At 41.0% G+C, this 27,684-nt stretch overlaps 1 protein-coding gene across 1 annotated transcript in view; it reads right to left on the bottom strand.

Moving 5' to 3' along the window:
• Window positions 1-27,684, bottom strand: part of LOC121312985 (nitric oxide synthase, endothelial-like) — a 45,116-nt gene that overhangs the window by 1,647 nt on the left and 15,785 nt on the right. The window contains exons 10-25 of the mRNA XM_041245046.1: window positions 27,511-27,575; window positions 26,962-27,106; window positions 25,652-25,756; window positions 25,021-25,082; window positions 22,993-23,109; window positions 18,508-18,682; window positions 18,141-18,276; window positions 17,591-17,669; window positions 16,453-16,637; window positions 15,287-15,453; window positions 14,330-14,540; window positions 14,151-14,238; window positions 13,522-13,643; window positions 12,942-13,090; window positions 12,069-12,263; window positions 11,832-11,948 (exon numbers count right to left, since the gene is read on the bottom strand). Coding sequence (XP_041100980.1) covers window positions 11,832-11,948; window positions 12,069-12,263; window positions 12,942-13,090; window positions 13,522-13,643; window positions 14,151-14,238; window positions 14,330-14,540; window positions 15,287-15,453; window positions 16,453-16,637; window positions 17,591-17,669; window positions 18,141-18,276; window positions 18,508-18,682; window positions 22,993-23,109; window positions 25,021-25,082; window positions 25,652-25,756; window positions 26,962-27,106; window positions 27,511-27,575 — 2,118 coding nt within the window. The remainder of the gene's footprint in view (window positions 1-11,831; window positions 11,949-12,068; window positions 12,264-12,941; window positions 13,091-13,521; window positions 13,644-14,150; window positions 14,239-14,329; window positions 14,541-15,286; window positions 15,454-16,452; window positions 16,638-17,590; window positions 17,670-18,140; window positions 18,277-18,507; window positions 18,683-22,992; window positions 23,110-25,020; window positions 25,083-25,651; window positions 25,757-26,961; window positions 27,107-27,510; window positions 27,576-27,684) is intronic.

Genomic DNA, 27,684 nt, shown 5'->3' with positions numbered 1-27,684 from the left:
CCGTTATAGGTTCTCATTCCGGAGGGCTGGGGGCTCTCACCCGCTGACACGGGGTCAGTTGCCTGCCTGACCCTGGGGTTTCTGTGGAGGAGTGCCTGCTGGCAGTAGGAGAAGTGGTGGGGTTTGAAAATATTAGGTCAGCGTCAAGAATGAATAAAATGCTGGTAATATTTTTAGTGGAGATGTCGCTGGTAAACAAGCTGGTAGAGGAAGGCTTTACAGTAAAAGGTGAATTTGTTCAGGTTTCCACTCTAGTAACCCTGGTAACAAAAGTTATTATTTCTGCTGTGCCCCCATTTTTAAAAAATGAGTCATTAGAAAAGAATTTATCCCGTTATGGTAAACTTGTGTCCCCAATTAAGGGAATCCCGCTGGGTTGCAAAGATAACAGCGTTAGGCACGTCATGTCATTTAGAAGGCAGGCGTTTGTGTTACTAAAAGATCTTTGAAGATCTAGAGGAAAGTTTAAATTCAGAATTTAAAGAACAGACCCTGGAGAACCTAAAAGAGCAGAAACTTGCGGACAATAGATAGCTGTGCTGTATCAGGGCTCCTGGTGGGAAAAAACTGCACACTCGGGAGGAAATCAGCAGAGAGGTAGTGCGTTTTTATAAGGAACTTTATGATAAAGAACTGTGCAACCTAGAGGACACTGAGCAGCTGCTCCAGGGGTTACCCAGCCTCAGTGAGGAAAAGCAGATTCAGCTGGATACACCGCTGACCCACCAGGAGATGACTGCCTAATTTGTCTTTTATATCCCAACATTTTTAGTATTTAAAAAATTAACAATGGGCTGAGTCAGCCCTTCCCAGTGTGCACGGGTATAAGCCAGGGCTGCACCCTGTCTGGTATGCTGTATTTGCTGTTTATAGAGCCCCTGCTCCACCTGCTGAGGGTCAGCTTAGCTGGATGGACAGTGTCCCCCTCGCCCTCCACACCCTCCTCTGCCACAGTGAAGGTGTCTGCCTACACAGACGATGTATCTGTGTTTGTGAGTGGGGATGCTGATGTCCAAGCACTGCAGCAAATTCTAAATGAGTTCCAGATAGCATCTTCTGCCAGAGTAAACGGGACAAAATGTGACACCTTTCTGTCAGGCAGCTGGGATGAGGGCACCCCTCCTGTCCTGCCTGAGGGGCTGGAATGGAACAGAACAGGCATTAAAGTGTTGGGGGTGCACCTCAGAACAGAGAACTACATGAAGAAGAACTGGGAGGGTCTGTTGAACAGAGTGAGGGGGCAGCTGCAGAGGTAGAAGGGACTGCTGGCCCAACTGTCCTTCAAGGGCTGGGTGCTTGTTGTTAATAATCTGGTGGCCTCTAGCATGTGGCACAATCTGGTGTGCCTGGATCCACTCTGGGGTCTGGTGGAGGAGATCCAGAGAGTGCTGCTGGAGTTCTTTTGGAGCGGGAGACACAGTTTGAGGCCAGCAGTCCTGTACCTCCCTAGTGGGGGGGGGGGGGGGCAGGGGCAGGTCAGCATTTTCAGCAGGGTGGCAGCATTCAGCCTGCAGGCAGTTCAGAGACTCCTGTACACTGAGGAGGCGGCTCATTGGAAGAAGCTGGCCTGTTTCCTTCTCAATAGAGTTGGAGGGCTGGGGTTTTATCAAAGTATTTTAAATGCCTGGCAGTTGGTGAGGGTGGAAAGGGATGTGGAGTCCTTGACATGGCAGGACCTGTTTGAAGAGCCCCTATTTTTTAATCCAATCTTTCCAGTTAAGTTCCTCCAGTCGGTGATGCTCTGTGCCAGTTTTTTAAAGGCAGGTATAACCAGGATGGTTCACCTGTTAAACCTTGAGCTCTCCTGCTGGCTAACTGTCTCCCAGCTAACTGCACAGCTAGGCTGGCACTCAGAGAGACTTACAGAAAGACTAATGGGTGAGTTGAGGGGCTGCCTCTCCCCACAGCTCAAGGCAGTCCTGAGGGAGGAGCTGTCCAGAGGCACAGAGCAAAGACAGCTTTCCATATTTCCAGGGATGATTGTGTCACCGACAGTAGGTGAGGAAGGAGAGAGGGTGGAGAGAATAGAGGGACTTTGCTTAAATTGCAGAATGTGGAGGAAATAGTCTTTCACACAATGAATAGATAAAATATTTACAAACTGTGTTTTAAGGCCAAAAGTATAGTAGGCTAAGGGATCTGGTAGACTACAAATGGAGAGCTCACTAATCTGTAGAGGGGCACAGGCTGGTGTGGAGGGTGCTGTACAAGCCGCCCCTCGTCAAGAGAGTGGGGGACCTGCAGTGGAAGATTCTACACTGCATTGTGTCCACAGGCAGGTTTCTCCATGGAGTGGACTCCAAGATTAGTGAGCAGTGTGCTTTCTGCTCAGCAGAAGAAACTCTTGCACTGAGTGCGAGAGACTGCGGCCACTTTATAATTTACTGCAGGGAATTCTGAATAATTTAGGGGTTGTTTTTAGTAAGGAGCTTTTTATTTTTGGGGTTCTGTACAGTTTTAAAATGAAAAACAGGTGTGTTCTTATTAATTTTATAATTGGACAGGCAAAATTGGCTATTTTAAAGACAAGGAAAAATCAACTCTCTTGTTTTGGACTGACTAGTTTAGTGGTTTTTTCATGATCATTTTATTTTGTTGAAAATCTATTTTTAAGGAGAACATGATGTATGGTGGAAGCGACAGCGAGTGGGAGAAGTACAGGCGTGGAAAAGTACAGAGCAGTTTCGAAGCAGAAAGGAGAAATTGCATCTTGAATTGCTTTAATAAGAAAACAGAGGACATTGGGGAAACACAGCAGCAGCTCAAAGTCAAACAGCCGCGTGTGTTTTTCTGATAACAAACAAGCTGAAACTCGGAGCAGCTGATTCAAATTCAGCGCCGTTTTGAGACACGGGCGAGGGGAGGAGCCGACAGCACAGCAGAACAACGCAGTTAAACGAGGCAGTCTTCCCAGCGACAGCGAGTGGGAGAAGTACAGGCGTGGAAAAGTACAGAGCAGTTTCGAAGCAGAAAGGAGAAATTGCATCTTGAATTGCTTTAATCAGAAAACAGAGGACATTGGGGAAACACAGCAGCAGCTCAAAGTCAAACAGCCGCGTGTGTTTTTCTGATAACAAACAAGCTGAAACTCGTAGCAGCTGATTCAAATTCAGCGCCGTTTTGAGACACGGGCGAGGGGAGGAGCCGACAGCACAGCAGAACAACGCAGTTAAACGAGGCAGTCTTCCCAGCGACAGCGAGTGGAAGCGACAGCGAGTGGGAGAAGTACAGGCGTGGAAAAGTACAGAGCAGTTTCGAAGCAGTTTGAAAGCAGGTTGACGGCTGCAGAAGAAACTAAACTTAAAAAAAAAAACCTCAACATGGTCTTCAAGCCTGTAATCTGTGACACCTGCTTGATGTGGGAAATCCGAGAAAACCCAGCGGAGCTAAACCAAGTGTGCGTAAAGTGCCGCGCGATCCAGGATTTGCATAAACTAGTAAGTATGCTAGAAATGGAGCTGGAAGAAGTGAGACAGCAACAGGATCTTGAGGAACTGGCACACCCACAATTCATGGAAGTCTGCATCACCCCTAACAGACTGAAAGCCACCAGGGAGATAGAAGGTCAGAACAGCTGGGTTCAGGTAGGCAGAAGCAGGGAAAAAAAGAAACTTCGTCAAACACAACCACCAGAAATCAAAACAACCAACAGATTTGAGTCACTTCAGAATTGTGATGAGCAGAACCAACAACAAGAGAATGAAAGGAATGATTGTTGGGGACTCCATATTGAGAAACACAGCAAGTTCAGTTCGCAGTTTGGACCCCCTTACTACAACAGTGTGCTGCCTTCCGGGAGCCTCGGTCAAGCACATCACTGAAAACGTGGACAGGCTCCTAGAACGAACAGGAGACGACCCGGTAGTAGTCGTCCACATCGGTACAAACAACATTGGAAGAGACAGACCAAAATCCCTGCAAAACAAATTCAGAGAGCTAGGAAGGAAATTAAAAGAGAAAACCAAAACTGTGGTATTTTCTGGTATACTACCCGCACCTTGCAAAGGACCATATGGACAGCTGGAAATAATTAATCAAAACGAATGGCTGAAGACGTGGTGCACACGGGAAGGCTTCACCTATCTTGATCATTGGACCACATTCTACAACGAGGACTATCTGTATAGATGGGATGGACTGCATTTAAATAACAAGGGAACTAGTCTACTTGGAGAAAAGATCCTCGAGCAGGTTCGGAAGCATTTAAACTAGAAAGGAAGGGGGGAGAAATCAACAAAAAAACAGAAGGGAGACCGCATCAAAACAAGAACAACAACTCAGGTAAGACAACCATTAAATGTATTTATCTAAATGCTAGAAGTATCAGAAACAAAATTCTAGAACTTGAAGCTACTGCACTAACAGGTAACTATGATGTGATAGGTGTTACAGAAACGTGGTTATCTGAGAGTGATGGGGACGAATATAATATTTGTGGGTATACACTGTATAGGAAAGACAGGCAGGACAGAAGAGGAGGAGGGGTAGCGCTATACATAAGAAACAGTCTTGAAGCCCAGGTGTTAAACCTGGACAAAGAAAATAAAACCGAATCAATATGGGTCAGAATAACAGACAAAAATTCAAAAGGCATAATAATAGGAGCATGCTATAGACCGCCAGATTCAGACGGTGAGCAAAATAATCTGTTATACAATGACATTAGAAATGTGTGTAGCAAAGGAGAAGCCATACTAATGGGGGATTTCAACTTCCCCCAAATAAAATGGGAAAACCCGGTGGGTAGCGCGAAGGATGAAATAGAAATGGTGGAAATGACAAATGACTGCTTCCTAACACAATTTGTGAAGGCACCCACTAGAGGGGAGGCATGCCTTGATTTAGTCTTTTCAAATAACGAAGATAGAATAACTAAAACAGAGGTCAGAGAACCACTGGCAAACTCAGACCACAACATGGTCTCATTTGAAGTGTTTTTTAAATCCCCAAAAGTAAAGACTAAAGTTAAGGTTTACAATTTTAGAAAAGCAAACTATGAAGGCATGAAACAGAGACTAACAGAAGTAGATTGGAGTAAAATAGAGAAAACACCCACAGAAGAAGGATGGTTGTTCTTCAAAAATGTAGTACTAGAGGCGCAAAACAATTACATCCCTAAAGTAGACAAATCTAAATGTAAAACTAAATTGCCAAAATGGTTTAATAGATCAATTAAAAAAAATATTCAGCGAAAAAAGGCACTTTACAGAGCATTAAAAAAGGACCAAAAAGAAAGTACGCAGAAAGAGTACACAGAACTGCAAACGCAAGTCAAAAAGGAAGTTAGAAAGGCCAAGAGAGAAATAGAAATGAACATTGCTAAGGGAGCTAAAACCAATTCCCAAAATGTTTTTCCAATATTACAACAGCAAGAGAACATTCAAAGAGGAGATTAAATGTTTAAGAGATACAAATGGCAAAATCGTAGAGGAAGAAAAAAAAATAGCAAATATGTTAAATGATTACTTTTCACAAGTTTTTACAAAGGAAGATACTGACAACATGCCCCACATGTCATCCAGTTCCTATCCAGTTTTAAATAACTTTAGCATAACTGAGGCAGAAGTGTTAAAGGGACTAGGAGCTCTTAAAATAAACAAATCCCCTGGGCCAGATGAGATCCTCCCAGTAGTACTCAAAGAAATGAAAGAAGTAATTTACAAACCGCTAACCAAGATCATGCAGCAGTCTCTTGACACAGGGGTGGTACCGACAGACTGGAAAATTGCAAACGTAATACCGATCCACAAAAAGGGAAACAAAACTGAACCAGGTAACTACAGACCAGTAAGCCTGACTTCTATTATATGCAAACTTATGGAAACTATAATAAGATCCAAAATGGAAAATTACCTATATGGTAACAGGGTCCTGGGAGACAGTCAACATGGTTTTAGGAAAGGGAGATCGTGCCTAACTAACTTGCTTGATTTTTTTGAGGATGCAACATCGATAATGGATAATTGCAAAGCATATGACATGGTTTATTTAGATTTCCAGAAAGCTTTTGACAAAGTCCCGCACAAAAGATTAATTCTCAAACTGAACGCAGTAGGGATTCAAGGAAACACATGTACATGGATTAGGGAGTGGTTAACATGTAGAAAACAGAAAGTACTGATTAGAGGAAAAACCTCAGAATGGAGTGTGGTAACCAGCGGTGTACCACAGGGATCAGTATTAGGTCCTCTGCTATTCCTAATCTACATTAATGATTTAGATTCTGGTATAGTAAGCAAACTTGTTAAATTTGCAGACGACACAAAAGTAGGAGGAGTGGCAAACACTGTTGCAGCAGCAAAGGTCATTCAAAATGATCTAGACAAGATTCAGAACTGGGCAGACACATGGCAAATGACATTTAATAGAGAAAAGTGTAAGGTACTGCACGCAGGAAATAAAAATGTACATTATAAATATCATATGGGAGATATTGAAATTGGAGAAGGAATCTATGAAAAAGACCTAGGAGTTTTTGTTGACTCAGAAATGTCTTCATCTAGGCAATGTGGGGAAGCTATAAAAAAGGCTAACAAGATGCTCAGATACATTGTGAAAAGTGTTGAATTTAAATCAAGGGAAGTAATGTTAAAACTGTACAATGCACTAGTAAGACCTCATCTTGAATATTGTGTTCAGTTCTGGTCACCTCGCTATAAAAAAGATATTGCTGCTCTAGAAAGAGTGCAAAGAAGAGCGACCAGAATTATTCCGGGCTTAAAAGGCATGTCATATGCAGACAGGCTAAAAGAATTGAATCTGTTCAGTCTTGAACAAAGAAGACTACGTGGCAACCTAATTCAAGCATTCAAAATTCTAAAAGGTATTGACAGTGTCGACCCAAGGGACTTTTTCAGCCTGAAAAAAGAAACAAGGACCAGGGGTCACAAATGGAGATTAGACAAAAGGGCATTCAGGACAGAAAATAGGAGGCACTTTTTTACACAGAGAATTGTGAGAGTCTGGAATCAACTCCCCAGTAATGTTGTTGAAGCTGACACCCTGTTTGATGAGATTCTGGAATCAATAAGCTACTAACAACCAAACGAGCAAGATGGGCCGAATGGCCTCCTCTCGTTTGTAAACTTTCTTATGTTCTTATGTTCTTATGTATTTTAGGATTTTTTAATTCTGCTGAGGCAGTAGGAATCTTAATTTTTGTTGTGTTTTACCTTTATTGAATTTTTATTTGGAATGTTTAAATAAAGGATCTTAAAAGTCAAAGTCTTTCTCTCATTCATCTATCTATATAGCTATAAAGTGGATGTCAAAAGAAAATGAGGGGTAAAGCAGGTAGGAGAATTGTTCAAGCAGCTAAAACAAATGTAAGATTAACAGCCAAGGACATAAAGGTATATTTAGGCACCTGAACACACAAGAGTTGTAAGGACGTAGACCTTATAGCAGAATAGTTTTAAAGAAAATGTGTAAAACAGTCTAAAATTCACCAAGAAATATGAACAGGAATCTGAGGCATTCTTCAACAAAATCCTCCGGTCTGATGAGACTAAAATGTAACTTCTTCCCAAAAACGGACCACAGTATATTGGGAGAAAAAAAGCCTTCAATGAAGAAAACCTTATGCCTAGAGTTTAACTGAGGTGTTTCAATCATGGGGGTGTTTTAGCAGTTCAGGGACTGGAGATATTGATGTGATTGAAGATCGAATGAATGCAGCCAAGTATCAGTATCAATTCTATAAAGTACAATGATACTATTTGCCCATGGGCTGATTGGCAGATGGTTTATCTCCTAAAAGCGACAATGACCCAAAGCATACAGCTAAGTCAACTCTGGAATTCTTGAAGAAAACAAAAGAATTCTGGAATGGGCCTCGGAATCACCAGATCTCGATCCAAACAATTGTAGCCATGCATTGTGTAGGCCTATACAATCTGTCTGAGCTGAAGGAAATATGCAAAACACAATGTGCCCAGATTACAATCAATATATAAACTATTGGTTAAGAATGAGCATAAATGCTGAAAGCTGTAATAAAAAGCAAGAGGACACACAAAATGGTCATGAACAAATACTTTAAGTGAAATAAGTTTTTTTTTTTTTTTTTTTTTTTTTTTTATAAAGATTGCTTGTTAAATTTCTAGAAATTGTGTAGTTTGCTTTTTGTTTTAGTCAAGTGGTTAAAGTTTACAAAACACTTGTCCTTAATCTGTTACACTGAATTATGACATAGTGTAATAAGCATAGGTGGCCAATACTTTTGTCTGTGTGTGTGTGTGTGTGTGTGTGTGTGTGTGTGTGTGTGTGTGTGTCTATACACACACACACACACACACACACACACACACACACACACACACACACACACACACACACACAGTGCCTTGAAAAAGTATTCAGGCCCCTGACCAATTCTCTCATATTACTGAATTACAAATGGTACATTGAAATTTCGTTCTGTTTGATATTTTATTTTTAAATATTAAAACTCAGAATCAATTATTGTAAGGTGACATTGGTTTTATTTTGGGAAATATTTTTAAGAAAAATAAAAAAAAATGAAATATCTTGCTTGCATAAGTATTCAACCCCTGTGCTGTAGAAGCTCCCAGTTTGCACCGATGAAAGAAATTGCCCTAATGAGGACACAATTACCTTATCATTGGCCTCCACCTGTGAACCATTAAAGTTGCTGTCACATTTTCTGGATAAAAACCCCACTGTTGAAGGATCATTGGTAAGGCTGTGAATCTGAAGGAAAATGAAGACCAAAGAGCATTCTACAGAAGTTAAAGATAAAGTAATACAAATGCATAGATTAGGGAAAGGGTACAAATTAATATCCAAGTGTTTGGATATCCCAGTGAGCACAGTCGGATCAATAATCAGGAAGTGGAAGCTGCATCACACCACCCAGGCACTGCCAAGAAATGGCCGTCCCTCAAAACTCAGCACTCAAACAAGAAGGAGACTTGTGAGAGAAGCCACAGAGAGGCCAACAATCACTTTGAAGGAGCTACAGAGTTCAGTGGCTGGGAGTGGAGTAATGGTGCACCAGTCAACCATATCAAGAGCTCTGCATAACACTGGCCTGTATGGGAGGGTGGCAAGAAAGAAGCCGTTACTCAAAAAGTACCATCTGAAAGCACGTCTGGAGTTTGCCAGAAAGCATGAGAGTGACCCAGCTGCGATGTGTGAAAAGGTTTTGTGGTCAGATGAGACCAAGATAGAGCTTTTTGGCCAAAACTCAAAGCGATATGTGTGGCGCAAACCTAACACTGCCCATGCCTCAAGACACACCATCCCTACAGTGAAGTATGGTGGTGGCAGCATCATGCTGTTGGGATGCTTCTCATCAGCAGAGACTGGGCATCTTGTTACAACTGAAGGAAGAATGGATGGATCAAAATACAGGAAAATACAGCAAGAGAATCTGCTTCAGTCCGCTAAAAAACTGAAGCTTGGGAGGAAATTCACCTTTCAGCAGGACAATGATCCCAAGCACAAGGCCAAAGCAACATTGGAGTGGCTCAAGAACAAAAAGGTGAATGTCCTACAGTGGCCCAGTCAAAGTCCTGATCTCAATCCCGTTGAGAATCTGTGGCACTATTTGAAAATTGCAGTCCACAAGCGTCGTCCAACCAACCTGAACAACCTGGAGCAAATCTGCCAAGAAGAATGGGCCAAAATCACTCCGACACTGTGTGCAAAGCTGGTACATACTTACCACAAAAGACTTAAAGCTGTTATTGCAGTGAAAGGTGGCTCTACCAAATATTAATGTGTTGGGGTTGAATACTTATGTAAGCAAGATATTTCAGTTTTTTATTTTTCTTACAAATATTTCCCAACATAAAACCAATGTCACCTTCCAATAATTGATTTTGAGTTTAAGTGTTTTAAAATAAAATACCGAACAGAACGAAATTTCAATGTACCATTTGTAATTCAGTAATATGGGAGAATTGGTCAGGCGTCTGAATACTTTTGCAAGGCACTGTGTATTTATTTACTCTGACTCATTGCAGCTGTTCCAAATGCTACAATTATAGTATTTTATAATTTTGTACTGTAGCTACTGTTATTAAAGGAAATGCTTTTTCTATTGCTATCACTCCTTTCATCTGTGAATTTCCCTTAATAAAAACATGTCAAATTGAACATGAATTAGGCCTACTGTCTCCTACAGTGTGTGTGTCAGTGTTTGTACTGCATTTTGTAATAACTTCCCTTTTGCTGGTGTGGCACTTGTTGACATGAGGGGAGCTTGTGAAAGACCATTCTATAACAATAACAGGGGCCAGTATTTTCTACCTGGCTCTTTCAGAAGAATTAACTAGGCATTTCAATCCACTGTCATTTTTTGTATCTTCACAATAACAGTGCAATGGCCTATATATACACTAAAAGCTAGAAGCTGACTTAAGGAAACACTATATTATACAACAGTGATCACACCAGCACATTGCACAAAACAAAATAAAACCATAACTTTTCAGAAGTATTACCACCTTGTGGGTTATACAGCATTTTATTCTCTTTTTATATCTGTTTAACATTCTATTAAGTGTTGTATCGCTGCAAGAGCTGTTATTTATTTTAGAACACAATATAAATATCGCTGCCTAACTAAATTAAAAAAAAAAGTGTAAACATAGCGTAATATTACTTTGTACTGCATTGTGTGTGCATTATTAAATATACATTTAAACCACCTTCCAATGTGGATATGACATTGTCATTGAAACTTTTGTCTAATTTTATAACTTAAGTTTATTTTTAGTTTTACTGAGGAGCATACAATACATTAAGTGTGTACAGTATTAGGGTGATTGAATTAGAGCAATAGCAGTTTATAATTATGTAGATAAATCATGTTTTACACGTTCCAATAGGTATACTCTAGTCCAGATGTATGTTTTTCCAATACTGGATTATGGTGACATTGTCTACAAAATGGCCCCGAAAGCTGCTTTGGGAAAGCTTGATGCTTTATACCATTCTGCTACAAGATTTATAACTGGTGCTTCTTATCTTATTCATCACTGCAATATTTATATTATGGTTGAATGGCCTTCATTGTGCACTAGGCGATTGGAGCATTGGCTCAGGTTAGTTTATAGAACCCTGATTGGAAAAACCCCACTATATCTACGCAACCTGTTACAGTTCTATGCTTCATCATACAATCAGATGTATTTATTAGAGTGGTTCTTCCCAGAGTGTCCATTGCTTCTGGGTGTAATTCATTTCATTTTGCGGCTGCTTATGACTGGAATGAATTTCAAATCAAATTAAAACTACAGTCTTGTTTCAGAGTCCTGTTGTCTGATGCATGTGTATTTACTTGTTAATGTGTTATTTATTTATTTATTTATCTATGTTGTGTTTGTTTGCTTTTTTGCTGCTGTGATGTTTGCCTCTTGAACAGCTTGTCGTTGTAAATGCAAATTTGTTCTCATGTGTGACTTTGTGTGTTTGCATCAGAATTTATAAGAAACTCCTCCATTAACACAATCATAAGTATGAGTGCTGTTCACATATCTCTCTCACAGGGAGGGGATACCCCTGATATACAAAACACACTGAAATCTCTTCTGAAGACAGAAACTGCTTGATGAACTTAATGTTAAGCACCTTGGAACAATGTTGTCTTGAAAGGTGTTATATAAATGTAATGTTGTTGCTGTTGAAAGTGCTAGCCGAAACATTTGTCTGCTTAACTGAGTTTTATATCTCAGACTAAGTTTTACCTTAGAAGTGTTTTGAAGTGAAGATGTATATGTACATTGTGCATGTTTGTGTGTGTATATTATTGTAAATGTGATAGGAGTCCCACTGGCAAGAAAATAGCAGATTACTGCTCAGACCTCCATACTCCCATCCATTTTCTGCTCCTGGAAGTGGCACCTGTATCGGATCAGGGAACTAACTTCATGTGTTCGCAAAGTGATGCCAAAGATATCCTCGTGGTACCGGCTCTGGTCCTGCAAACAACAGGTTGTTACTTGATGGCTAGTGAGTAGAGCCTTGCTATTTGTTTGCCATGCATTGTATAGCTTATTCTGCGATGTTCATTACATCTCTAAAGTGTGCACTACCCTCACCCTCAGCTTGCTGAGACACTCCCCGGCCTCATCGAGACTCATCCCCCCGTGTACCGACAGGATCTCTTGCACCGTGTCCAGCACATCCTTTGCCATGGTGACGTCTCCGCACACGTACATGTGACCTCTCTGCACACACAGCGTCCTTAACACCTCCGAGGCCAGCTGCTCCCGCAGAATATCCTGGACATACACCTGTGACGAGAACAGAATGCCATGCTACTACAGTGGAGTACGACTGTACAAACTGTATAAAATACAGTTGCCATCAACACCACCCGTTACTGAAGCTACAAGTGAATTCTACTGTATACAGTCTGTACAGTACAATCCATGTGAGAGTACCTTCTGGACATGCATCTGTGTGGAGAGCAGGACACAGTGCAACTTCAGCTGAATTCTACTGCAGACACTATATACAATCACATTTCTCTTGGTTGTAAATTTCACGCTCCCAGGTTAAGGTGTGTAATACAGATTTACCAAGTTGTATTACAGGATAAATTAGGTTATAATATTGGAGATTTGTTTTTGCACTTAATTTATGTATTATTGTCTATTTATGTAACATTTTAAAACTTAGCTTGGTATTTCTCTAGATAGTATTTTTAGCTCTTGTGAAGGGTATTGCTTAGTCAGATAGCTGTGCCCTCTTCTTGTGGACACCCTTCTGTACAGCGCTATCTCATTCTGGAAGGTGATCTTTTAACAGGTAAAATTAAATAGTGAACTTGTTCAGGGTATGGCTGAAAGGTTGATTTGGTTTATTAAACAATTCAGAACAATGATGGAACAAAGACCAGGACTGGAAAGGCCATGCTTGGCCACCCCTGCTCAATAGAGACAGAGTTATGGTGGATGTCTGGGAAGTACCTTGAAGGTGTGCTCCTCCCTGGAGTAGGCTGTGTAGATGCCACTGAAGACTCCCTTGCATTTCGCTTCCTCCATTTCCTCCTTGTAAATGTGATCAAACTCTGCCTGGCGACAGCCGAAAACCAGCACCATTTCCTTGGGCTTCTTTCCTAAGAACAGGGCATTACAGAGAAATGGGTTATTAAAAATTCAAATGAAATGCGCCTAATGACACTAGCATTGCTGTTACATGCTATATAGAGTTAAGAATTCTCTGGAAGCATCTGTCGTATAGACACTAAATACTATCTCTGCTTAATCATATCCCAATTATGTTTTTTTTTTTATTTTTCTGTTTTTTTTTTTATTGTAATGTGTTTAAATATGTGCTGCTGTGTCACTGACTGACTTCTTTTTGTGTTTGTTTGTGTCAGGGCCCCTTTGTAAAAGAGGCTTGGGTCTTAATGAGGACTCTCCTGGTTAAATAGATAATACATAAATGATTAGTAAAACAGATACAATGAGAATATCTTAGTGTGCAAACCCGAGAGGCAAAGAATGCTGATATTGCTCAAGAACTTATCTGAGAAGACAGACTGACCTCGGTGCTCTATCTCATAAAGCCGCTGTTGCCAGAAGCTCCTAAAGGGGGCGATACCGGTGCCCGGCCCTACTAGGATACAGGGCGCAGAGTCATCAGCAGGCAAGTGGAAGGAGGGTGACCTGTGAGGGAAGAGTGTGGTCTAGTGGTCTGAGTTGGGAGATACTAGGTTTAAATACCAGCTTAATCTGCGGGGCAGTCCAGTGAAAAGGTTCTGAAACGTTTTTGTTTGGGCAACCCCAAAGGCATTTACTTTTTATCATTGAAACATACAAATGGTTGTGCTTTTTTTTTGACAGTAGATTTCGTTTTACAGAACAACGGTTGAAAACTGTACAAATTAGCTCACGTATTTGTCGCTGCCTGTAAGCCACAAATATGATAAACTAAAACACAGAAATTATTAAGAAGTGGGTTAAGTAGAGATAAGCCCCTTCACCCCTTACCATTGCACATAACAGAGGTCTCTTCACTGCCCTGAATACATTCCTCCTTTCACACACCCACACACGATGTCTCTTCACACACACGCACACGGTGTCTCCTCACACACATGCACACGGTGTCTCCTCACACACATGCACACGGTGTCTCCTCACACACATGCACACAGACACTGTGTCTCTTACTCTCTGATGAAGCAGGGCACCTCCTCGCCAGGCTTGAGCTGGTTCAGCCATGTGGAACAGACTCCGTGGTGCAGGGGACCTGTTCCATCTGGGGGAGAGGAGACCAAGGCACAGGGGGAGGTCAGAGGGGCATTAGACACAGAGACAAACAGATCCGGACAGACAGACAGCGCTCTGACCTTGTGTGCTGTACTGCACCACGGCGACGGTAGCGTGGACCTGGCAGGGGGTGGTCTCAGGGGAGGAGCTGATGGAATAGTAGCGGGGCTGCAGCAGGGGGAGTTGGCTGAGCAGGAAGGAGGCGGGCAAACTGAGTGAAGGGAACTCCTCCAGAACCTCCGCCAGCGTGGGAGAGTAGAACCACTTCCACTGCTCGTAGTCATCGCCAGCCTGCAGCACAAACAACACAGTCACAACACAGTGAAATCAGCAAGCCCACTCCTCCCACGGTTGCTTCAATGTCCCTCTCATTAACTTAATACAATAACGAGGCCTTGGAAAGAGGTGACATGGCAGCATTGCTTAAATGATCTCTGTGATATAAAAAGTACACGTTTCATGGCAGCATTGTATAAATGATTAAAATAGCTCTCCTGTGTGTCTGCATTGTCCGGCTGTCCCTTAAATAATGTTCAACACAATATTTTTGCATTTATTTTTGCAGTTTTCCCATGCTTTCTCCATAGTTATATTATGCATTTACCACGGTATACCCTGGTTTGTCATGTTTTTTGGTCATGCTTTATTTTTTTGTTTGTTTATTAACTGTTAACATACAGCTAATAAACATGTTAATGTACATTATTTATTTTCTGTTAACTCTTAGTAAATAATATACAATAGGCCAGTTCAAATTGCTAGCACCAGAGCCCTATGGATGATCAATCAAACACCAGAGCCCTACGGGTGATCAATACCCAGTCAATCATATGCTTGAAATTGGTTCAAACTGTTACTGTAGTAATGTATAGCAAACTAAATCAGGTTTTTATTAACCCTAACCTTAACCCTAACCATTAGCTAAAAATTAACAATGTTTGTTAACAGTTAATAAACTAACAAAAAAAATACCCTTAAAATAAAGCTCTTTGCTATGCTTTTTACTTTGGGAAACTTTTATTGAGAGTGTGTCCTACCTGGCCGAGTGTCTCCAGCCTGCTCCTGTCCTCGTCTGCACTGGTGAACTGGGAAAGGGAGAGCAGGAGCTGGGGGCTGGGGGTGCTGCTGATGTCCAGGAAGTGAGACAGCGCCTGGAAAAGGGTGCAGGGGGGCAGGCGGTTCTCTTGCACCCAGCTGCTTTTACCTGCAGCAGAGAAAAGAGTCCCGTCACCCCTCAAAATCCACAGTCCCATAAACACATGGGATAATCTCATTAAGTGTAAGATTACTGGCATTATAAATAACAGATTTGAAGATCTGATACTGCTTAGGAGGATTCCCAGCAGAATCTGGTTTCAAAAAAAGTTAGTACAAATGCATTCCTTAGCCACTAGGTGGCATGTGTGCCACACAAGACTCATTTTACAGTTACAGCAATGTCACATGACAAGATTGCGAAACTTTTTAATGTGCTCTTGACTATAATTTTAAGTTCATAAAATAAAAAAAAGTCCTCAAGAAGTCTAATGATATGCTAATAAAGGTAACAGATATTGCTTTACTAATGTCTGATTCTCAGTATTAGAAACTCACACTAGCCGTCCACCCAGTCATAGGTATCAAAACGCTCTCTGTTTGGATATACTGCTGGAATGAACAGGTGTGAGGAATTTTTTTTTTTTTTTTACAGTTATCCCTATATTTTTTATTTAGAATTGTGTATTTCTAAGTTACATTTTATTTGCATGTGGTTTTGTCTTAACTGCTAACTTGCTGGTCTTACCATCATTAGGAATATTGCTGACAGCTGTAACCAAACACTAGTCTACATATTGTATTACCAAAAGTTTTAGGCTTCAAACGGTACCTAAGCAATGCCCTGTTTTCCTCTTCCCTACCTATTCACCAGAAAGAAAAAAAAAAGTGAAGTTGCAATTAATTCTGTAACTTCTGAAATATCAAAAATAAAAAAGGTTTGACAATTAAAGACCTATCTATTGAATGTTTATTTTAAAACCACAATGAAACCTGATGCAGCCATACAATGAACAACCAATCAAAACAGTCTTTGTGAAAATGAAAAGCAGCAGAGGTAAGAAAAAACTCTGTGAACTGAAAGCAACTTAACATTCCACTCCCGCCCCCCTCCCCTCCCCTCCTGTTTTTTCCCTCTTCCCCCCACCTCTTGGTGTCCCCTGGTTACCATTCTTCTCCTCTAAGATCTCCACGCCAATGGTCTTGTTGATTGGCTGGGCGTTGGAGATGTGGGACAGCACAGCCTGCACCAGCTGCTCCTGATTGGTTGGAAAGATGCCCAGGTGATCCCCGGGGAGGTACTGCAGCTCCTTCTGCCCCCCTGTGTCCAAGCGCACCAGGATCGTCGCACGACTGCGTGCACACACAACACACACAGTTAGTGCAGACAAGTCAGAGCAGAGAAACAAACCACACCGTCATTCATGCGTGGGTCTGTGTAAATACAGTCAGGGATGGCCAAATCTAGTATCAAAATTCGTTTTGTTCTACTGAAGTGCAATCTGGAAAAAGTCCTGACTGGAACAGAATTTCTATGTCAGCTTTGTTTGGGCCATCTCCGTACCATATATTAGGCTATAGAAAGGGGTTTGTTACCAGGAGGTTCCTGGTTAAATCCCAGCTCAGCCACTGACTCACTGTATGCGACCCTGAGCAAGTCAACCTCCTTGTGCTCCGTCCTTCGGATGAGACGTAAAACCGAGGTCCTATTGTAAGTGACTCTGCAGCTGCAGTTGTGATGCATAGTTCACCCACTAGTCTCTGTAAATGGCTTTGGATAAAATCATCTGCTAAATGACTTAATAATAATAATAATAATAATAATAATAAATAATAATAATAATAATAATAATATTATTATTATTATTATTATTATTAATATTAATAATAATAATAATAATATAATAATATTACTATTATTAATAATAATAATAATAATAATAATAATAATAATAATAATAATAATAATAATATTAATAATAATAATAATAATAATAATAATAATAATAATTATTAACTTGGGCACAAAGCCTAATTTTTTATTTATTTATTTATTTATTTTTTTAACACAGTTCAGGTGAAGCTACAACTAGGAACTGTATCCTAGAGACTGATATTTTATTGTTTGTATTGTAATTTTTATTTTGTACATATTAGAAAGTGATGACTTAAATCAGATAACTTAAAAGGTATACAAATATACCCCAAAGGATTGTCTTTTTACAAATGGCAGGTTAAGAAAAGTCCACCGTACACCTAGAGCTACATGTATGCGAGTACTAAATAAAAGGAATAAGAATTGTTACCTGGATTTTGGGCTCTGCAGGTTTTGTGTCGAGATGACTTTAGTCTGAAAGACCTTCCTCTTGTGGAGCTTGGACAGGGCTGGAAACAGACAGACAGACATAGGGATAGACTCAATTCACTGCAGGGCAAGAAGGAATCTATTTGTCACCAAGGCTACCATACAATGATATTATCAATATCAAATTCATGCTTTCTCATTTAACCAGGATGGGAATCTATTAAAATCTTCATCTCATTACAAGACCGTCCTGGTAGACAGGGCATTGATACAGGTGTCAGGATGCTCACCCAAACAGATCTCAAAACAGTGGCATTCAACAGATAAAAAGAGCTTCAGCACGTTCTCTAGTGATGCAATAACACAGAGATCATGTGCACACATATCAGGGCCCATTATTGATTCACTAGTGAATGTGGTAAACCTCTTTTTATCTACAGCTCTTTTTGCCTGAGAATACAAATAGTATATTTGTGTGTTGTGACAGAGTAGTTAGAATATCATTCCATTATCCATTATCCACTGGCACAGCCCCGGCTGACAGTGCTCACCTGTGATCAGGTCTGTGGGTGTGGCCTCAATCACTGTCCTGTATTTTTGAGACTGCCATCCATGATCCCTTGAGAATACATCCTCATTCTGGTCCAGACTCGAATTGCTCTCCACGCAGAATGTGTTGCAAGCAGCCTGAAGGCAGGAAACCCAAGCTGCATTTATATCAATCCAGAATTGTAGAATTGTGCATGCAGACAGCTTCTGAGACTATTAAGTTAAGTTAACTGAAAACTGGTAGAAAGAAACGAGCCCCCAAAATGAGCCCCTAGAGGAATATACAGGGTGAAAGTGATCCAACCATATCTGTGCAACAACAGTATTTTCTTTAAAGTGATTAACAGCTATGTTTTATGGAGAGGTTACCCTGAAGATGTCCCTGGCCCAGGTCTTGAAGGACTCCTCTTGCCCGCAGAGCTCATCTCCCTCTCCCATCTGCAGGATGCGCTCCCCTCCCAGCTCATCAAAGCGTGTGTCTACCGCCCGGCCGAAAGCACAGAAGCGAGGGTATGCACGGGAGCCCAGACCGAACACAGAAAACCTGCACAGACGCATGCATTACAGCCAGCACATATCGCATCCAGCAAGGAACTGAAGACATGGACAGACAGGGTCAGGAATTGTAGACATGTACCAACATGGTCAGAAATCGGCAGCACTAGACAGGGTTAGTGCTGAGCTCCGTGTCTATACTGTACTAGACAGGGTCAGTGCTGAGCTCCGTGTCTATACTGTACTAGACAGGGTCAGTGCTGATATCCGGGTCTATACTGTACAAGGCAGGGTCAGTGCTGAGCTCCGGGTCTATACTATGGGTCAGTGTGACAGAAATAGAATGATTCTTGGTGGTAAATCTCCCTCCCTAAGTGACGGGAACAGAGAACCCTGGACTGGTTGGCCTGACAATTCATTCTCAGGGTTTGTGAAACAAAAAAAAAGGAAGTCGGCGGTCATTCTCAGGGTTAAAAGGAAGTCGGTCATCTAGAAATGGACGGAGATTCAGAGCACTAACTCATTGACCCGGAAGGGCAACAATGTGGCAGCCGCTGATTGGAGGAGTGGTTGCAATCGTTTACCAAGGGGTCATGATTGCAATCGTTTACCAAGGGGTCATGCGTGGCGGTACAAATAGGGGACGGAACTACATGATCTGTTCCTTCGTTTATGGTTAAGGTAGGACCTGGAAGGACCCGTATTTTGTTTATCATACCATGAGTGTTTTGTTTGTTTGTCACTAATTGTTGCTATTTGTTATTATTAGTAGATGGCTAACACGTTCCAGAGCTGTCGATAGAGGCCAGCACTAACCTAGACATCACTGCACTTGTATCATGATAAACTGTATTTACACCACAAGCACTACAGAACCCACCCAGTACTGGTAACTGTGTTTGTATATTGTGTGTGTACTTTGACTGTGTTTATTATTTGGGACTGCAAATCCTTTATTTACAACAGTGCAATACACATTGCTGTGTATTGCCTTTATTTACAACAGTGCAATATACATTTCCGTGTATTGCCTGGCAATACATCTGTGTATTGCCTGGGATTTATTGTTTGGTCACCAGACTGCCAGCGAGTTTGGTCCCACTGCTGATTATTTCCACCCCTTTTGAACGCATTGCAACGGACATAGTGGGCCCTTTGCTACCTTCTGACTCCAGTTATATGTATATATTAGTGGTGGTAGATTATGCAACGCGATACCCAGAGGCAGTTCCATTGAGGTCCACTAGTGCAGCTGCAATTGCCAAAGAACTATTGCAGATTATGGCTAGAGCAGGGATCCCCAAGGAGATTTTGACTGATCATGGAACCAACTTTCTGTCTAAATGCTACAGCAAGTTTATAAAATATGAAAAATACTTCCCATCAGGGCATCTGTTTATCATACACAGGCGGATGGTTTGGTGGAACGCTTTAATCAAACCCTAAAGCAGATGCTGAGATGTTTTCTAAACCAAGAGCAAAAACATTGGGCATCGCTTCTTCCCCACCTCCTTTCTGCAGTAAGAGAGGTGCCGAAGAGTTCGACAGGGTTCTCACCCTTCAAGCTCTTGTACTACTGACAGCCTCGCGGCATTCTCAATCTGCTGAGAGAGGGGAGGAAGGCACATCAAGGGCCGTCCTAAAATGTAGGGCAGTATGTGCTCCTACTAAGAGATGGATTTGGTCAGTCGTTTGGCCCAGGACAACCTCAAATCGGCTCAGCACCGGCAACAGCAGCATTACAATAAAAATGCACAAATTCGAACCTTTCGACCAGGAGACAAGGTAATGCTGCTGCTTCCCACCTCAGAATCGAAGTTATGTGCTAAATGACAGGGACCATATGAAGTGATTCAGGATATAGGAAAGGTGAATTATGAAATGACAGCCCAATGAAAGTGAAATTTATTAAAGTCCTGGCAGGCAAGGGAGGCTTATTTATAGCCCCAAGCGAAGTAGAGGGTGATTTAGGCCCCTGTCTAAAGATCCCTAGCACTAAAGTCATTTTGATGGGGGAACAGTTATCTCTACGCTGGACCTGACAAAGGGATACTGGCAGATCCCCTTAACCCGCAGTTCTAGAGAGAAAACCGCATTTTCAACCCCTGAAGGGATGTTTCATTTTAAAATCATGTCGTTTGGGCTACATGGTGCAACTGCAACAACAAGCTGCTGGACGAAAGGAGGCAGATAAAGAACGAATCGCCAAGATTCGTGAGTTGAAAAGGCAAGATACACAAATGACCTCATGAATGTAGCTACTAAGCAGAGTAAAATGACTATAAAAATTGAAGCGAAACTGAATATTTTGCACTCCACATCGAATGTTAAACAAGGTACTGTAACTCTGCTAAGCAAAGCTGCAACATCAGGACTCTGCCTAAAAACGGAATCAAAGACGGGACTCTGCCTGGAATGGACCCAAGACGAGGAAGCAAGCTGCAAGCGAGTCAACAACCACAAGCAATGAGACTGAGGCCCGGCAAGAAGACTGCCATAAAACTTACAGCGACTGTTATCAGACAAACCAGTCTAGGTCTGCTGCACACTTAAAACCCCAAAGTATCAAAAAGAAACTCTGCCCTGCTAATGCTAGCTAAAGATTCAGCGAAGAGGACAGAGCAGACGGGCCCTGTTGTGGATCCTATACTGAGGACTGGAGACTTTGTTGCAGCTGTTTGTTGATTCTATCGAGAATTGAAACTTTGTTGCAGAGTTTGATCCAAAAGTGGGATTGAAGACTTTGTTGCTGAGAGAAGAGTTTGTACTGGACACTTCAACAGATTGAGTTTCCAAACCAGCAGACCAAAAGTCTAAGCTCAAAGGAACCATTTAGTATAATTCCAGTTGCATTTTCCTTTCATGGAACTAAATTAATTAATTATAACACATTCACATAGAATTGAACAGTTAATTATTTAGTTTGCACACTTTGAGTGTGAAATAACTTTTAGTGAAAGTAATCTATCTCATATTGTTATATGAAGTAATCTATCTCATATTGTTATATGAAGAATTTATTTAAAAGTAAACTTGGCAAATACTTAATCTATATAACATTAATAAGGTTAATGTAATATACTCTTAAGATTGTCTGCATTATCTCAGATGTACTCTGTGCATTGGATGTGGGGGTGTGTGTTTGTGTGTGAGCGAGAGGCTAGCTACATCACAGGCTGCTGCCTGCTGCTGGTGATCTAGGAGAAAGGCTGTGTCATATTTCAGTTGCCTGCTAGTCAAGCATGAATGTAGTGAGAGCTTTGGAATTGTGTTTTGTGCTTATAGACTAAGAGATTTACTTTCTAACTTTTCTGATTTCTGTTTATTATTTGTGTACTTAATAAAATACTACTACTGATTAACCATTCCTTGTGTCTGCGCGTGAATGTGTGTTCATAGTAAATCCTCGATTTATAGAACACGTCAATTTAAATATTGTAGGTAAGAGAACTAATCAACTCAGATATCAGTTATTGAATTGTTCCTACAGCAGCCTTTCATTTACCACATGGTACACCATGCGGGGAAAGACCACCAAAATGCAGATTATTTTTCCTGGGAGGAGGGAGTAATGGGAAAGATAGATTTAGCCGAGTAGATTCTTGGTGGTAAATCTCCCTCCCAACCTGTGAGGGTGCTAAGTAATAGGAACAGAGTACCCTGAACTGGTTGGCCTGACAATTCATTCTCAGGGTTAAAGGGAGGTCGGTCATCTAGAAAGGGGGCGGAGCTTCGATGCACTAACTGGTTGACCTGGAAGAGAATCGATGTGGCAGCTGCGAATTGGAGGAGCGGTTACAGTCATTTATGAAGGGGTCATGTGTGACGGTACAAATAGGGGACGGAACTACATGATCTGTTCCTTTGTTTATGGTTAAGGAATGACTCGGAAGGACCCGTATTTTGTTTATCGTACCGCAAGTGTTTTGTTTGTTTGTCACTAATTGTTTCTATTTGTATTATTAGTAGATGGCTAACACGTTCCAGAGCTGTCGACAGAGGCCCGCACTAACCCCGACATCACTGCACTTGTATCACGATAAATTGTATTTACACCACGAGCACTACAGAACCCACCCAGGACTGGTGACCGTGTTTGTATATTGTGTGTACTTTGACTGTGTTTATTAAATTAGAACAGTGCAATACATATTGCTATGTATTGCCTGGGATTTATTGTTTGGTCACAAGACCTGGATTACAAAATTAAATCACTTTCTGATTGGATTATCACTGTCTTTTTTTTTTTTTACTGCGCACCGTATCATTCATACACTTGTATCCTGCTTACCACCTTGCCACAGTCAGATAGAGCTAAAGTGCAGGTCTCTACAGTAAGGTATTAGAATGATTCTGTACCTGACAGTGCCCAACGGCCCGGCACTCTCTGTTGTGCTGGACAGACGAGGTTTCTTTTTCAGCAACTCCAGAATCGTGTCCATTTTAGATAGGCTGTTGAAACGCATCTTGTAGCTCCTAGAACACACACACACACACACACACGCACACATACACACACACAGACGACAGACGATAAATTGATTCATTTATAGGCCGTTTCCCAGGCCAAGCAGGGAGAATGGATGAGATGGGAGAGTGTGGAACAACGCAAGATCGGCTGGCAAGACCTATGGACAATGGAACAGAGCAGGATCAGTTTCCTCATCAGATCAACATATGATGTTCTACCATCACCACAGAATCTAAACCTCTGGGTGGGTGAGGATCCCTCATGTCCTTTGTGTTCATCACCTGCAACATTAAGGCACAGTTTGCAAGGATGTAAGGTGGGATTTAGCTAAGCACGGTTTACTTGGCACCATGACCAGGTGCTGCGATGTTTGGCCTTAGCATTGGAAGACAAGTGTAACATGACCAATAAGTTGCCACCAGTTCCATCAAAGCATTACACACAAAAGATAATATTCCTCCATCTAGAAGAGCAACCATCAAGAAAAGGTGTTAAAACTAAGCCTCGCCCAGGACAACTGGAAGCGCTAGAGTCTGGAAAATGCTGCCAGATTTTGGTCAATGGCTTATTTATGCACCTGAGATTGCCACCTCTAACCTTCAATCAGATATTGTCTTGTGGTCTGGATCAGCACGCCTTGTTCATATGGTAGTGTTAACAGTGCCATGGGAGGATGCTGTGGATGAGGCGTATGAGAAACCTGTATGCTCAGCTAGCTGCTGAAGTGGAACATTGAGGATGGAGAGTCAGGATTTACCCAGTGGAGGTGGGTTGATGAGGATTTGTGGCACACTCTGCCACCTGGTTTCTCAGAGATGTCGGGTTTAGTAGCCAAGAGTTGTGTCGCACAGTGAAGAACTTATCTGAAGCAACAGAAAGGAGCAGCAACTGGCTGTGCTTCAGACAGAAAGATTCTGGCTGGGGATCTCAAACATAATAGAAAGATGTACAGATAAGTGAGCTGAGCTGAGTTGAGTGGGGAACGGAGGGGTGTGATCCTGGGACGCCAGAATCACTGTCAAGCCCTCTTGAGGTGTCGTGGGCTAGTTGACAAAACACAGAGGACGGAAGGTGCCCACTTGAAGACCCCAGAGAAGTACCCTACTTAGCTCAATCCAGACGATTGTCATGCTGATGTGCTGGGCATTGCACTGTGATTGATCCCCGGAGCCAGCATCGCAGCCGTTGTGTGTGCTGATACGCTGGGGAGGCAAAATAAGCTGATCCCTGGAGCCAGCATTATACTTCAGCCATCAACACCAGGCAGAAGGATATCTACATCATCAGATGGAAAGGAATGCAAATAGATGGGGATGCAGATGCACCACATTAGTTTACTGTAAAACTACACCTTATTTGGCTCTTATCTTGGCGAGAGCGGAGTTCAAATCAGCATGAAGTTTTAACATTCTACTCTCATGTAATGGAACTCTAGAACGCAAACCATGTTTTTTATGTTCTAAAATCTTTCATCACACACGTGAGAACAAACTCATAACACATTTTTGTTTTTATGCATCTGTACCATTACCCTTTTTAATTTTAACATTCTGATCATTCAGAAACTGACTTTATTTTATCAGTTTGTGATATGTTTGCCCAATTGGTATCAATGTAGTAAACTATCCAGTTTCAATAAAATGTGAAACATGCCAAAACTAACAATAAGAATATACCCCAATATTGCATCATGGCCCTAGATTGTTAGATCTGGGATACAGTGATCTTCCACTACTAAACGTTTGGATCTTGGAATGGTCCGTGCTTATGTTTTTACTCTGGTTTGGTTTTGTTATTTGTCTTGCAACTCTGTATTGTGTTGCAGTACACATATTATAAAATAAAATGATCAGAATTGCAGGTGTGTCGCATCCAGCACAGCTCTATAACTACAACTTGAAGCGTGCAATACTCACTTCTGTGGTTCTGGTTGTTTTGAGGTAGGGTGGGTCATGTCCATCAGTGCTTTGGCAAATCTCTAGAGAAGAGGGATTCAATTATTGTGAGTGTCACAGAAAGATTGCCAATACAGATTTAGTGCATTGAGTTTTAGCCTTTTAATTTGGGGTGTACAATGACCCCACTGTAAACTTGTGAACCCCAGTGAATTTGGTCAAACATGACCCAATAAAAAAAAATACTGTACCCTGTATTACTTTTTAAGAATGTACATAGCATTTGTTAATGTTGTTGCAAGCATAGTATTGACTTAGGTGTTCTGTCCGGTAAACTCTACACAGCACCAGACTAGGGGCAGATTCACTGAAAATGACAGCACCTGCATTATTTCTTGTTTTTTTTTTTTTAATTAAGGGCTTGTAAAATGTTAATCCACAAATGCCTTTATGTGACTGAATTCCCTCTATGTTTTGAATATACACTGTGTTTAACGACGATCGTTGTGACCACGTTTTGACAGACATCCCAGAACTCTTTGAAAAGCATTGTTATAACGTAATTGTAAAATTAGGTAGTCCAAGATTTGTGGTAATTGGAGTCTGTGTAACCAGACAGAGGGCTTTGTTTTGAGAAAAGAAGATTGATCACCTCTCCATTCTCTGGCGGGTCTCCATCCCCGAAGGTGCTGGTAACGACCAGGACCAGATTGTCATGCTCCAGGTTGACAATGTCATACTCGTCCATACAGACCACCTGCAAATATGAGAGAAACATGGTGTGTCAGCCATCTCGTAGCACTGCTCAAACCCAACCAAGAGAGTCATTTAGAAGTGAGTTTTACATTATTTTATATACTGCATTATTATCACACTATTTGAACAGTGTGTGTGTGTTGTTGTTTTCTCTCTTTGTGTTGCATTTCTGTTTAGATAAAAAATATATATATTTTTCTTGATGCAGAGTGTTTCCCATCCCCTGCATTGACTGTGTGTTGTTCTTTGCTTCTTTTGGTGTTTGTCTATAAATATTAACAAATATTTGTATTGAAAAGCTTATTTTACGTTAGTTTGAAACTAAGATGCCAAAAAAAATCTCCTAAGTATATAAAACACTAAAAACTTGTATTAACCTTAAAATGCTGTTACTAAGTTTTGTTACAAAAAGCAGCTTGTTATTTCGAGGTTTTTTTTTTTTTTTTTTATTCCAAAAAAGATTTCATTCTCCGAAAGACAAGAGGATTCATTGTTACATGCCAACATCTTTAATCTTTTTTCTGGTTAAGTGGAATGAGAGTGGATAATTGTGTTTACAAAACTTTGACATATTTGTATATTACATGTAATATGATCTGTAACAGTATATATTTTAAGTATTTTAATATATTAATGTAACTTGGTGTAATGATTGAACAATTAAATATATGTATAAATTGTTTATCTAACAGTCTATTCTAAAAGTAGTTTTTTTTTTTAATTGGATAGCAATGGTTTTTACAGAATAAAATGCAAAGTTTGATTTGTTTATGTATATTGTTTAATTCATTGTTCAATGATTGTATTAATTGGTATATATTATATGTACTCTAAAGCTGGTCTCCAGTTTGCATTTTATGTTTAAATAATGAAGACACGCTATGTGTCGAAATACGCTGTGTTTTTTCTTTGTTCTGTTTAAATCAAAATGTTTAACCAAATAAAATGGAAGCAGATTTTGCTGCACAACATTAGTAGACATGCCTTAAGGAATATAGTCCGGACTCCACAAATATTAACAATTAAGCGAGGCTTGCATGGATAGTTAGTTTACCATTCCTAAGAACTGTTTTGGAAATTAAAAGGTTCACATGGATCTTCACATCCAGAGACCCATAACATATTTAAATACATTTTACAGTACCAAAAACTTTAAAGACTATTGTTGAAAGAGGTATTACATGAGCAACTTCCTCTCTCCCTGACCTTGGGGTCGAACGCCTGTTTGAAGATGTCACACAGAATGCGTGCAAAGGTCTCAGATTTGCCTGTCTCCGTGGCATAAAGGATCCTGGCTTTCACTCGTTTTGCCATGGCGTGGCCCATCAGACTGGCAGAAAACTTCACAGCCCTGAAATAAAAAATGGAACAAGCTCTAATTCCAAATGGAACCATTTCATTCTTACAGAGACCTGGGTTCTACACATTCCAAAGTGACTATTAAAATGAACAGGAACCTAACAAGCCCCCATCTGCTGTTAAGTGCTTGTGGTGCTGAATGATTCCAGAGATTATGTTAGCCTAGCTGACACAGCTGCCTAATTATGTTCAATTGACAAGATGGCTGTGCTGGAGCAAAAATAATTCCATAAATCTTACCTGTTTTGCGTTTTCATTGCCTACATAGGTCTCAAATGTGCAGTTTTGAAAGAAACACATGTTATAGCACTAAACCCTGAATAGCAGAATGAACAGCAGGTCACTAAGAGGAGAATACCCGACTGGGAGTGAGGGTTAGTCAGCAAGTAGCCTTACTCTGCGATTTCCTTGAAGCGCATCTTCTTCTTGGCAGAGAAACCTGGGAGTTTCCAGGGATCAGGCTGAAAGAGAGATAAAGTGGGGAAGAGAGATTTTTAACAGACTTTATCCTACACAGACCTAATTAACACAATGTTACTCTAGTTTCGATGGCTCATACTGTAACATTGC

Source organism: Polyodon spathula, chromosome 3, assembly GCF_017654505.1.
Source record: "Polyodon spathula isolate WHYD16114869_AA chromosome 3, ASM1765450v1, whole genome shotgun sequence".
Classification (NCBI taxonomy): domain Eukaryota; kingdom Metazoa; phylum Chordata; class Actinopteri; order Acipenseriformes; family Polyodontidae; genus Polyodon; species Polyodon spathula.
This window is presented reverse-complemented; position numbering and strand designations above follow the sequence as displayed.